Source organism: Nyctereutes procyonoides, unplaced genomic scaffold, assembly GCF_905146905.1.
Source record: "Nyctereutes procyonoides isolate TBG_1078 unplaced genomic scaffold, NYPRO_anot_genome, whole genome shotgun sequence".
Classification (NCBI taxonomy): Eukaryota; Metazoa; Chordata; class Mammalia; order Carnivora; family Canidae; genus Nyctereutes; species Nyctereutes procyonoides.
In genome coordinates, this window is record NW_026575028.1 from 1,424,401 (window position 1) to 1,438,144 (window position 13,744).

General features: G+C 49.6%; 1 protein-coding gene across 1 annotated transcript in view; it reads right to left on the bottom strand.

Annotated features, from left to right (window-relative positions):
* Positions 1–13,744, bottom strand: part of CACNA1C (calcium voltage-gated channel subunit alpha1 C) — a 754,651-nt gene that overhangs the window by 70,511 nt on the left and 670,396 nt on the right. The window contains 2 exon segments of the mRNA XM_055315403.1: positions 4,337–4,420; positions 5,037–5,120. Of these exon segments, the coding sequence (XP_055171378.1) occupies positions 4,337–4,420; positions 5,037–5,120 (168 nt within the window).

Consider the following 13,744-nt stretch of genomic DNA (forward strand, 5'->3'; position numbering starts at 1 on the left):
TACCATCGCCTCCCACCTGGATTATCGCATTTGCCTTCTGAGTGGTGTTTGGGCTTCCACCCTTGACTCTCATAGACAGCAAGGCAGTCCTTTGGAAACATGCGTCAGATCAGTGGGATGGCTCTTCTCGAAGGCACCAGAGTCTTCCCTTCTCACTCAGCATAAAAGCCAAATTCCGGCCCCCTGGCCAGTCCCCTCTCTCTCCTTCTCCCCTGCTCAGTAGACTCCAGCCACAGTGGCTGTTCCCCTGGGCCCGAAGCTCCTCTCCTGGATACCTGCATAGGTAGCTCCTTATGGCCTTCACACCTTCGCTTTGTGCCAATGTTGCCTCCTCAGGAAAGCCCATCTTAATTTGACACTGAGCCTGTCTTCTCTGTCTCCAGAACCTCTGATCCCCCTAACTTGGCATAATTTTTTCCAAAGTACTATTGTCATTTAGCATACGGTACACTCGATATTCCTATTTTCTATATGTATGGCACTGCTCGTTGTCTGGTTATTCCCCCTACCCTGGAATGCTAGCTCATGAGAAAGGGGCTTTTGTTTTGTCCACTATTGCATCCTAGGTGCCTGAAATAGTGCTTGGCACACACAGAAGGTGAGACTATAAACTTCACAGTGAAGTGAATAAGTGATGGCCTGGGATTGGTGGGAAACCCGTACCTGAGAGGGAGGCCCACTAGGGCCTATGTATTGAAGGTGAGGAGGAGAAAGAAGGCATTGAGAGGACAAGAGTATACATGTGGGGAGTTTTTGAGGGCAGTTGGAATAAGTATGGGATTTGGTGAGGGAAAAGAGAGTTGATTTCCGTAGTTTTAAAAGAGTTGAAGATGAGTGACAGGAGAAAAGCCCTCATGGATTCCTCTGAGGCTAAAAAGCATGGATTCCTGCCAAATAGAACATATGTTTGGGAATGGATATCTTGTGATGAAAAAATGACTAGAAAATTCTGGGAAGGTCTAGAGTAGCACCAGGAAACCACCCCAGACTCATAAGCTGCTGGTGACTTGAAGGCAGAACCATGTGGTGGAAGGATCTATACATCTAATACCTAGGTATTGCTATTAATACTATAACACCTCATACGTAGGTATCATTGCTTCTTAGTTTGTCATTCACACTATTGGCTGCTTCCTTGCGTGTAGGGTTGTGCCAGGACTGTGCTTGTGGAGCAGACCCATTGAGGCCTGAATTGGGCACAGTGATCAATAGACGCTTACTTTCATCTGGCTGAACCTGCCCACCATGTTCCAGAGTCTAATCATAGATCCAGGAAATTAAGGACCCTCACAGTGTCTGTGGGTAGTAAGTTATCCTTAGATATAACTGGTTGGACATGAGGCCCTTCCAGCTATTCCAGTAGGGGTTTTGGAAAAAATGTCATTTGCTTGGGTGCTGTAGTCTCTCCCACTCAGTGGTGCTTTATAGTTACATAGAGTTTTAAAATAGATGCTCTTGTTCAGCTCAAAACACACTGCAGTAAATATCATCACATTCCTTTGACAGATGAGGAGACTAAGTCTTTGGACATTTTGTTAACTTCTATGGAGATAAGTTTTGACCTCACATCCGGCCCCTTCTTTCTCTCCTGCACTGCCTTTGGGACTTGGGTGATACTACATTTATTCTCTTTGTTCAGAAGCCATTCACTGGGCAGTAGGTCTCTGGACACCTCCTCTTGCTCTTCATTACACCGACTGTCCCCATTTGATCCCCAGACAACCCTACAGTAATGACTTTTAACAAATTCTTCAATCTGGAGGTGTGAAGAAAATCTCCGCATGAGGTGAAGGGACGTTCGGAGGAGCTAGGGGTGGACCAGGACTCTAAGGTGGTCATAACTTTTTGTTTAGAAAATGGGAAAAGAACCTGGATGGTTACTTAAACTATAAATTCCAGACCATAAGAGCTGAACAAATCCTGACTAGTGGGAATTCCTGCGCGGGAGTTATGTGAGCTGTATGTGTTTGCTGAAGGCATCTTGGACTGAAGAGACAGGAACTCTGGCCCCAGGCAAAGTGAGCGGGCCATCCCAGGAGGCCTGGGTTCCAGCTGTGTTGTCCTGAAGGGCACTTAAATCTCTCGGTCAGCATCTTTAGGGTCAGCAATTTGAGGATGATAATTCTTGCCTGTCATACTCACAGGGCAGTTAAGAGTTACCTGAGATAAATGCCAGATGAATTGCAAATAGAAACCCATTATACAAACATAAGGATCTGCATGATAATTTCATGCTCTGTTCGTGCCCTGGCCACCTCCTATCCCCAACACAGCCACTCTTTCTGTAGAAATGTTATACCCTAGTGACTTTTCTTTTTGCTTTGTTTTTCATTTAAAAAAAAACCCAGTAGTTTGGGAGAAAATGGAAGGTTGAATGATACAGGTCTTATCGACAGTGAGGACCAACAGGGTACCCCTTCACCACCTGGGACTTCAGTGGGCCCTCTGTGCATCCAGGGGAGCAGCTTGCTGTCACCTTCCTGCGTTTTCCTGCCGGGCTTCCGGTCCCTGGGCACAGATTCGTATGGACTGCACTGCTGTCTGCAAAACATGACTCTCTGAAGGCAGAGCTGCTGTCTCTTCTCCATCTCTCTCCTCACACACTCCCTCCTTTGAGAGCACTGCCCAGCACCAGCTACAGGCACAAAGGCACAGGCTTTTAGAAATTCGGCGGTAACTCCTGGCCCTGAAATGCACCTGACATACAATGTAGGGCTCCTCTGGCCAGAAAAGCCCAGAGTGTGCTCAGAGTGGTGAGATGAGGGTGGCTGTGAGGGGCAGGAAGGTACAGGGCATGAGTTGAAAGGTGGACTTTTAAAAATAATCTGATGGTTTCCTGGGAGAAGTCAAAGAGAAGTGTGTAAACACACACACACACACACACACACACCATGAGACAAAGATAGCCCAGGGGGGATTTTGGAGACAGAGGGGCCATCAAATCTATAGCTAAAGGGTGGGCAGGGAGGGTGCAAGAGGGGGATGTAGGGAAAGTGCAACAGGCTCCTGCCAACGTCCATCTGCTGGAAGGGGAGTGGACAGACTTCTAGTCAGGGGAGTCAGGCAGATAAGATAACATGTCAGTTCAACAGCTTGGGAGCAAAATATGGAGTGGAGGGGGAGGGTAAGGACGCAGTAGGGGGATGGTGGCAGTTGGTAGGATAGGTTCAAACATCTTAGAACAAAACTCTATAGCATCTGCTCTGTGCTGTTATTCAATGGTTCAGTGCATCAAAGGTTTGTGCAAGTCTCTTAATTAAGGAAAAATAATAACAACAAATAAAATTAAACAACACGTGTTAAAGACTAACCTCAAGTGGGCTTGCCTATAGATAAAGAAGGAAGGTTTCAACATGCCAGGTAACAAAAAGACATGTGCAGGAACTGGAGGGAGCTGTATAGGAGGAGACAGCTCGGGAGATGATGGCAGGAGGCCCTGGGCGGGGGCAGGGGCCAGGGTTCTGTCTGAGGCCAGGGAGCCAGGGACAGGTTGTGAGGGGATTGAGGGGTGGGGGAGAAGCAGGCAGGTGTGAGAGTCAGTTCTCTGGGCCGCATCATGTGGGAGTGAGGTGCTCATCCCGAGTCTGCTTCCACAGCAAGCGGGAGGCAAGGTCCCCGCCCTCGGAATGAGCTCCTGATGGACTACACAGCCACCTGGCTCTTTGGCTGCTCCAGGGAAGTGGGACCCAACAGGAGTCCTGACATGGCCCAGATCCCCAAAGAGCTTGCGGGGCTGGGCTGCCTGCACTGGCTGCTGACGTTTTAGTGTCAACATAACACTAGCTACATTACCCCAGGGGGGCTCACAAGGCAGGCAAAGTCCAAACCTTAACTTTGGTGGTCCACCTTGAGAGAACTCCTTTCCAAGGTGCCGTGGAGGTGCAGGGGAGACAGGGAAACACAGCAGTGTGGAGGGGAGGTGGGGGGTGAGGAGAGGCTTGGGTCCCTGCCCCAGTTGTGGCCCAGAAGTTGTAAATATCCCCTCATTCTGGCACTCTCTGGCTCCCATAGCTGTGTCCTCCTATACAGTGTGAGTCATGCCAGGCTCATTGGAACGGGAGAGAGAGAAGATGCAGCAATCAGGACGTAAAAGGAAAGGGGAGGCCTAACTCGTTCCAAAAGTTAAAAAGAAAAAAAAAAAAAAGAACAGAAAAGTTCAAAATAAAGCAACAAGAAAAAAATCCTTTAAACCAATTTAAACAAATAGACCAAATGAAATGAAAATAAGGAGACGGGGAGGAGAAAATAAAATGAAGAAAAAAAAAATGAACCGGGGCAAAGACAAATGAGTGTTAGAGCAGGCACGGACAGTTAGGGACAGACGCCATGTACTTACGTTTACCTCGGTGATTGCTATATCAACAATGCTACCCACAACAATCAAGGCGTCAAATGTATTCCATGCATCACAGAAATAGTGCTGCATGGGGCAGAGAAGCCGAGGAAGAGAGAGAGAGAGAGAAGAGAAAGAAAAAAAAAAAACAACCAAGAACAAAGGAGAAAAACAAAACAAAAAGGAAGAGGAAAAATGAAAAAAAAAATAAAGCATGAAAGAAAGGAGAGAAGAGAAAAAATGAGAAAAGAAAGAGGTTACGTGGGCATATTAAATACTCTCTTACCACTCTACAATTCTGGCAGCTCAAACCTGGGCAACCTGGTTCTCACGGGGCGGAAAGGCCTGACAAAAGCTGGGTTAGTACCGAGGTTCCGCTGGGCCGGGCCGCCGGGGGAGGGGGCCGGGCAGCCCCACGTGGCCGCCCCTCCGCTCAGCCCTGGGCCCCTGGGCCCAGCGCGGCAGGGCAGAGCCGGCCATGCAGAAAAAAAGGAGGAGGAGCTCCCACTTTTTTTCCCCCACAGACGACGGCAGGTTCAATAAAAAGCATGACTGGAGGGGGGTAAAAACAGGAAATTAAAAAACCAACCAAACAAAAGGAGGTAGAGAGAGAGAGAGAGAGAGCGAGAGTGAGAGTGAGGGGAAAGAGAGGAGGCAGAGGAGGAAGGAGGAGGCTTCCTGGGGAGGGCAGAGTCATACTCACATTAGTTTCACTGAGAATGACGTCAATTATGCTGCCAATTACGATGAGGAAGTCAAAAACATTCCAGGGATCACTAAAGTAACCCTACATAAGGGAGGGGCAGGCAGGATGGGGATTAAAAAGGAATATTAGACAGACAAGAACAGAGCAACATCACCATCAGAATCACCGTCCGGGCACCTCAGTGTTGCTGCTGGAGTTGTGAGCACCCTCACTGCGGCCAGGAGCCCAGGAGGGAAGCGGGGGGGGGGGGTGCTGGGAGGCGGCTGGTCAAACCCTCCTGCCCCACCCTCCATGGTCACACAGCCCCCTTCCTCCAGATCCATCCCACCTCACCACCCTCCTGCACAAAGGCTCTTTCTGCTTCCCTCTGGGGGCAGGGGTGGGCATGGGAGTAGGCAGTGCGAGTTGCAGTAGCGCAGGGACATGGCTGGACTCCCTTCTCAGTCCTCGCTCAGCATCTCCTACGCCCCCGGTTCTCCTGCATCAGAGGGGCCCGCTGCCTGGAGGCAGGGAGGGACACAGGTGTGTGACTCTCTCGAGGAGAGTGGGCCGTGGTCCTATGAATGATCTGGGAGTTCCAAAGTCCCTGAAAACCACAGCAGCGTGGTTCAGTAGGGTGGCTGGGTCATCTGGGCTCAGCGGTGACTGACGTAAAGCTTGCCAATAACAAGAGGACCGCATCATTAAAACAATACCTGCAATAAGCTGAACGCTCTGCAGTTAGAATCAGGATCACCCCTGCTCCAGAACTGAACACGCCCTGGTGTTTCCAGGGACAGCTCTGGCCTGGCAAAAGTTGTACTAACTGAAAGGAGACAGAGTCCACGTCTGTCTTATAGTTTGGTAGTGTCAGATATGGCCCTAGCTAGTGCTTTGGGGGTGGGGGTGTCTCCTAAGCACCTCCCCTAGGTTCCTTTCCTAACATCTTTAGTTTGAGGTAGAGTCCCATTGAAATGCAAATGCCAACCAAAGTGAAGGAAATTATCAAAGCCTGAGAACTAGATTGATAGGAGGAGTCTGGGTAGAGGGTATGTGGACAAAGACTTTGCAGGAAGGGAGTGAAGGCAGTCGTGCCATAAAGAGAGATTATGGCTCCAAGTGGTAAGGCAGTGTCCCAATTTCACTGCTCTACCCTGTACACCTGGATTTCATTTGTGTTCCACTGTATTTGGAGAAGGGAAGAGATGTTATTGAAAGACTTTTTTGAGGTCTTGGACAACTAGTCAACCAAGGGATAAGCTAGAGGTTTCCAGGAGTCCTGGGAGGGTGGACTCTTCACAGAGTGGACAGGTCTCTTGTCTCTCTGAGAGGGGAGTCTAGAGCCTCTACTCTGTGGCCACATGGGGTAGAGGCTCACAGGTCAGGCAACTCCAGGGACTGGATAGTCATACTCCCCAGGAGTGGAAAGGAAAGGACCTAGTGCTAAAGATACTTGTCTTCTTTTTAAAAGGACATTTGCATCTTCACTTTTCCAGGGAGTGTTCAGCAAAGGAGACAAGACAGGGTTGGACCACATTTGTTTGGCAGGATCAGCATTTTCCCGTTCTCTGGGCCACTAGTTGGGGCTTCCAGGAGATGGGATTCTAGAAGTTGGGGGGTGGGTATGAAAGCATTCAGGGTCCTCGGAGAGTTTCCTAGACCTCTTTCCCCAGTTCTCTTGAGGGCTGCAAACTCTCCCTTTTAATTTTTTACTCACAAGAGCTAAGAGTCTGTGTTCTTCCATTTCCTCCTGGCTCTATCCAGCTCCCTGAACTTCCCCACTTCCCAGCCATGCCCTCTTTCCAAAGGGATCACAAGACATGCTGTCCTAGGGCTGTTATTCTTAGAGTGGGAGGTCAGGTCACAGGGAAAGGGGCCTCTTGGTTCCCAGGCATTTCTGCCAAAAGAAAACAGAAACGCCATGGCGGAGACTTTGGACAGCCAGACTGGGGAAGCAGAGGTTGGCCAGGGCGTGGGTCAGGTGAAGGTCAGCTGGAAATCATGGCTTTCTTGTTGGCTTCCCAGAAACATTTCTGAATATACTAGAGCCTTTGAGGCAGAGAGAGGCTGTTCTTTCCCATTTAAGTCACATGTTATAAGCAGGAAATAACCAATTCCCTCCCCAGTTCTTAGATATTATTCACAGGGCAACTGGAGAAGACTGATTTTTAAGGAGGGGAGGTAAAGAATGAAGACCCCAAATGAACTATAAATATGCATGTGTCTTAAAATTAGAGTTTGGAAAACACTGGGCGAGTTTCTCTCGATGGAAATCCCATCTTTGTGGGGTGAGCTATTTCAGAAGGGAAGGGGAGACAGGGTCAAGGAAGAGAAAGGAGAGAAACAGGAGCCAGACCGGAGTCCAGGAATGTCCAGCATCTAGCCTAGAAAATGCCATAAGAAAACATTATTTGGGTGTGGGGGCAAGAGGAGAGATAGGGAGGGGGAAGGCTCAAAGCTCAGGACAGGAAGTTGAGTTGGTCTTCTCATTCACCGGAGACCTGCAACAAAACGGATAAGCCGGCCTGGTCTGCAACGCCTCTGGGAGAGGAGAAAAGGGAAGGAAGGCAGAGAGTAGGGCAAAGGCCAGGATAAATACACAGGTTAGTCAGCTGCCGAGCACCCAGCGAAGGCTGACACTTAAAGGGACCCTGCCAACCTCCCGGTTGGGCATTGCTCATCACCCTTTCCCTGAAACTCATTTGTGTACGTGCAGATGGGTGGAAAACACAGGCCAGTCCACTCCTTCTTGACTGTGGCCCCCTCCCAATCTTCCATGACAGGCTTCCACAGGTGGGGCTGTCTCAAGATGAATGCCTCATGCCTTGCCCTTGCCCTCACGAGACTGTGCTGCTGGGGCTTTTGATCCACTCCTCCGTCCCGGCGTGAGCCACTTGGTAGGCCCAGTGCCAGGGCCTCCACAGGCTGCGGAGACCAACCAGTTGCCTTATTGGACTCTGCTCCAGGAGACTTACACATAGCTAGAATGCAGGGGTGAGGGAGCCTGCCTAGGAGGGTAGGTGACAGGATCCCTTTAAGAGGCAGCTTTTCACCCCCACGCATCCACCCACCTTCCCCGTGCTTTTGTCCCACAAGCCCATCAGTTCTTCAAACTGGATCATGAAAATGATTTTGGATCCAGCTTTCAGGTCTTTCATCCACCTCCTCTTCTCACTCTCAATGGTCCTTCCGCCCACCCAATCCACACCCATCCCCAGAAACAAGGTGATCTCCATTTAGACACTTGGCCAAATCTCTAAGTGGGCAGGCCCTGGAGGGATATTTTTTTTCCCCCTGCACACTCTGGAGTGTGAGAGCTTAGTGTTCTCTCTCTCTCTCTCTCTCTCTCTCTCTCACACACACACACACACACACACACACAAAACACAAAACAAAACAAAACAAAACCCTGTTTTGCCTACCTCCTCATCTGCTGGAAACCACAGGTAATACAGATATTGGGGGTGTAATGGAAGAAGGAGGGTGGGAAAAAATCATAAGATTTTTCTCTTATGAAATCAGGTTGACCTAGAGCCAGGTTAAACCTGTCACTCCTTCTTTCCCTGGTGATGAGGTCCCAAATGGTAGGGTAGAAGTCAAGGTTAGGGAAAGGGTTTTCCTTGCTCTCCCTGAAATGGTGAACCAAACCTCTTAATGTCCAACTCCCCAGAGTCAAGCAGGGCTGATCATCCAGAAGGTATGGTGTTTCGGGGACTAGATGGCTTTCCCTTGATGTCCTTAAATCCTGCAGATTCAGTGGGTTTTCTGCTTTCAAATTCCCAACCTCCGTGGGTGAGTTCAGAAGATGGGCCTCTCCTCTAGCCTTCCAGGGGATGCTCTTGTGTGTATCCACTGAGGCCGAGGAGTGGCCACCCCTATGATCTGCAGTTGCTTAGACCCTCAGTATGATCCATTCTCCTGAGAGCTGCTGACCCTCCGCTCAGTGGCTGAGGTGGGTTGAGAACATGTAGGCAAAACTGATATTAGCTTTAGCAAATCATTATTAGAAAGGAACACCATGTTATGCATTTTGAATGCACAAGAATTGTGGATTTTCCTCTCTTGGGTTCTCTGTGCCCTGATTCACCTCCATCATTGAAACTATTTCTTTTTATTTTTTTATTTTTATTGAAGCTATTTCAAATTAAAAGAGGCAGTATTAAGAGTATGGTCTTGGCAGGTAGGGTGTCAGTTCAAATTCTACTTCTGGCACTCATAAACTGTGTACTCTTGAGCAAATAACTTCACCTTTTTGTGCCTCAGTTTCTCTACCTGTAAAATGGGAAAGCTATAGGTCTACAGTGGGGATTACATGAGACAATACACGTAAAACACTTGGACATGTGCCCGGCCTGAAGTAAGCTCTAGATAAGTCTGGATGACTGTCAGGGTTAACTCAAATTGATCTACCTCTCTCCTAGTTGAACGGGATTCACAAGTTTCATTTTGGGGGTGGGACTGAGTAGAAGGGCAGGCAAAGCCCAGGTGTGTAGAAGAAGGAGGGAAGGGTCAAAGGTCCTGGAATCCTGAGCTTGCCTTTCATCTGCATCTAGCACCTTTTCTGCCCATCTTGAGTCTCTAGTGGGTAGTGTGACTGTCTGGAGATTCTTGCATGTAATCTGGCTGGTACTGTTTTGAGATCTATGATAGTTTGCAAGTTGTCATGGCTAAATTTTATTAGATGTAGGGTAGTGTGGACAGTTAACTGCCAGGTCCTTAGAAACCACTATTCCATTGGGGGAGACCGAGGACCCTTTTCTTCTGCCTGGAGGGCTAGGAGGACAGGAATGGACAGGACTGCCAGGTGGGCCTGTTTCTCACCTTTGCTCCCGGGGAGCAGGGCTGAGAGGTTGTAGGTACGTGCCTTTGCCCTTGAATGCTGGATTCTCAGCAACTTCCCTGCCCAGGGCAGAGGCCTCCTCTGTGATCTCAGAGACAATAAAAGCTTTAAAACAGATTGGTGGTGAGAACGTATCACAAGAAAATCTGCACACCTGGGAGTATGCTGTGCATTCTTATTAGGGATTTTGAGGTAAGAATTCTTTTGCTGCCATCACTCATTTTTTCCCTCTTCTCTGTTCCTGCCTGCCCAATGCAGAATCTACCTCCAATGGTAAAACGAAGGAACCCAGAGGGGGTGATGAGGAAACTTTCCTGGCCTGATGTTCGGAAAGCCAACCTGGACTTTAGGTCTGTCTGGGGGTATTTACTTCCGGGGACCTGGAGCTCCAGAGAATATTGCCAGGCACAGTGTTGACGTGAGAGATCTGAGCCAAGATTAGAAGTGGAGGTGCTGGAATTGAGACAGAGAAAGGCCAGGGAAGGAGGAGTGTCAAGAGGGAGGGAGAAGCCAACTGGCAGGAGGTACTGATGCCAGAGAAGCAAAGGGACTGAGGAATCACATGAGAAGCAAAAGATGAGAAGGGCACAGATGGGGAAATTCATAAAAGGTAGATGGCAGAAGCAGAGGGAAGCAGGGAAGGAGGAGTTAGAGAGGAAAAGCTACACAGTTGGTGGGAAGTGGGGAGAAGGAGAAAGGAGTAAGAGGAGGGAGTGGAAGGGAGCATGAGCAGAGGCAGGCGGGACACATGGTCCCCCGAGGCAGGCCTAGGGTCTCTGGTGGCTCTGCTTCTCCGGGGAAAGCAGGGAGTCTACACAAAGCTGGGGGAGGGGTCAGGCCACCCACTGGAGGCAGGGGCCAAAGATGGCTCATCCTCACCCCAGGGCAGGGGGTCCCTGAAAGAGAACAAGAGCCCCTGCTTGAGTGAGCAGGCGTTCGAAAGAAGGTACAGGAGGCAGGGAGCTGCGCAGAGGCCGGTGGTGTGGCCGGGGGAGGCTGTGTCCAGTGCCTTGGGAGCACTGATCTCTCTTGCTTCCAGGTTGTGGGACTGAGACACTGAGACGTGGGGGACAGCAAATGAGTCAGGGAGAGGTGCTGGATGCAGCTGGCAGCACAGCGGTAGTGGGAAGAGTCAGTCTCATGGAATCTCGTGGAACACAATGGTAACTGACACCAAGCAGAGATAATAGGAATTGTATTATGTTAGGATGTCATTTAGACATAACAGTAATCATGGAGATTAGTGGCGTCTAATGGAGAAGTTATAACCAGAGCATGCAGCTGCTCCAGGCCCCCGGCAGCCTGGGGAGGCAGTGAGGATCCTGCCCTCCTCTGGCAGCTGCTACCCTGCGATGTGCTTATTCGGAAGCTCCTGGAGGCTCGGGCTGCACAGACCCCCCAGGCTCGGGGGGGGGGGGGAGGGCAGCGGACACAAGGGGGCAGGAGCAGACTGCGGCCTAGGGTTAGGGACTGGGTCCTTGCCCCAGTGGTTGGTGGGGACATGGCTGCTCCTGAAATTGGTGGAGGAATGTGCACGTTGACCTGGACACCTTCTGCTCCAGATTTTTTTTTAATTGTTTTCCTGCCCAGGAACATTTTAAAGGCCCTCTTTCACTGATTTCTCTCACCAACACATAATGAGCACTGACTAGGTGCCTAGGACTACACACAATTGAGTAGGTCTGACATTTGCACCTTCTCTGCGAGCAGATGAAAACTGGTGGTTATCGGCTCAGCTCCCTTTGGGGACCTCAGCAGGTTCCTTCTGTGCCTCAGTGTGCACCTGCGTAGGTGGCAGGGTCCCAGCAGCTGCCTCCTGCTGCTTCCGAGCTTCCTGCTGCCAAGGTCCCCTCCAGGACCAGGGTGCTGAATGGATGTGTCCCCATGGTGGGCAAGGGTGGGCAGACACGGTGCAGCGTATGCAGGCAAACCGCGGTTCAAATAAACACCATGGACACTTTTTGAAGGAGAAGGGAAGGGAGAAGACGGGCAGCACTGGGAGCAGATAATGAGGAGGAGCCGTCGGACCCCTCGGCTCTGGGACCTGGACCTGTGACAGCCCTCTGTGTTGCCTGCCGTGAATGCTCTCTCCTCCAATCCAGCTGGGAAAGCGCTCCCAACCCAGATCCGACAGGTCCCCTCCATGCCCTTCCTGACCTGAGCCCTAATTAGTGAAGGGGCAGGTGTGGCCCAGGTGCAATTGTGAGAGGCAGCACCTGCACCTGCCCTAGTGAATGAAACGTGAATGCAATGAGCTACTGCGCTCATTTCCAGAGATGTGCTTTGAGTTGAGCAGGCAAGTTCCCACAGCCTGGGCTTCCTTCCCTGTCAAACAGCAACAATCACTGTGCAGCCCCCGCAGGCTTTGGGAGGACAACCTGAGTTCCACGGGACGTGTCCAGTACCTGCTGGTCGCCGTGTTGCTGCCCTCCCTCCCAGGGATGCCGCCTCTCCTGGCCTGTCTGGTGGCTGTCCTGCGCCGCCCCCTCCCCTGTGGCAGTGTCTGGGAGCTGGCCGGGCCTCAGGGCTGCTGGGGTGGCCGTGACCCCAAGCCCTGCAGGTCTGGGGATCCCTCTGCCCCTCCGGGACTCTGTGTGTTCTGGTTTCTCAGCGGCAGGGATGGAGAAGGGAACCACAGTGTACTTTCCACTGGGCTTCTTTACACAGTGTGAATAATTTTCCACATTAAATAATTTAATGTAATAGCTAATACCCCTTCCCACACAAAGGCTTTATGCAAGTCATATAATTATTTTTTATCATTCATAGTGACTTTCAAGCTCTTAAGCCCAGGCAGGAAAGAAACCTGTCACAATGTTGCAACAATATGCAAATCCCTGGGTATAAGAGCCACAGTGGGGAGGCCCCTCCTTGACAAAGCCCATTTGTGCCTGTCTGCGGGCCCTGTTTGGCATCAGGTACCCCATGGACAATCCACAAATAAATAATAATCAGGGTAATGCCACCTCACCAATCAGGCTGCTAAGAAACAGGCAGGAGCCACATCCCACCCAGTGTGTGCCTCTTGACTGCGCTGCAGCCAGGGGTGGGGCGGATGGGGGTCTTGTTACACGTCATTCCCTTGCTGCCTCCCTTTCTGCTCCTCTAAATGAGACGTTCATACGTATGTGATGAGGTTCCCCTGCTACGGGGAGATACTGGATAAACAGGTTTCAAATATTTCAAGAATTAAGTGAGAGGCTGAACGGAGTCCTACCTCAGCCCGAGGCGCTGGTTCTCACTATGGGGCGTGCACTGCCCTCTAGGGGGTGTTTGGGAACCTGCAGGGGCCCTGCTGAAATTCAGGAGGGCAAAACTGGCATTTAGTAATGGGTGCGTGGCCAAGGACGCTGCACGTCCTGCTCCTCATGGGGCAGTTCTGCCCCTGAACCGCAGCGTGTCCGGTAGGACTTCTAGAGACATGTAGGGTGCCACCTGCAAATCAGGCCCCTCAGGTATGACTTATGTTTTAGTCAAAGGTCTCAGATCTCTGCTCTTTCATTAACCTCTGCTTTTTGTATGGAATGATTCTTCTACTAAATACAGACTTTTCCCATTATGTTAAAATTCAGGGTATATATATATATATGTACATTATATAATATATATGTACGCACACATATAAAACACATATTTATATATCTATTTGTAATATTTATATAATATTCATTTTATTTATATTGTATTTATTATATATATTTGTAATAAATAGATATTTATAAATGTATAAAGTGTGTACATTTATATATATAAATACATAATGTAAAATATATAAATATTGCATGACCTTTATATATATAAATATGACATGTGTATGGATGAGAATTTTGTATACATAAGGATTTAAATTTCCTCCGATCTTCTTTAAAGAAAATCAAGGAGGTAT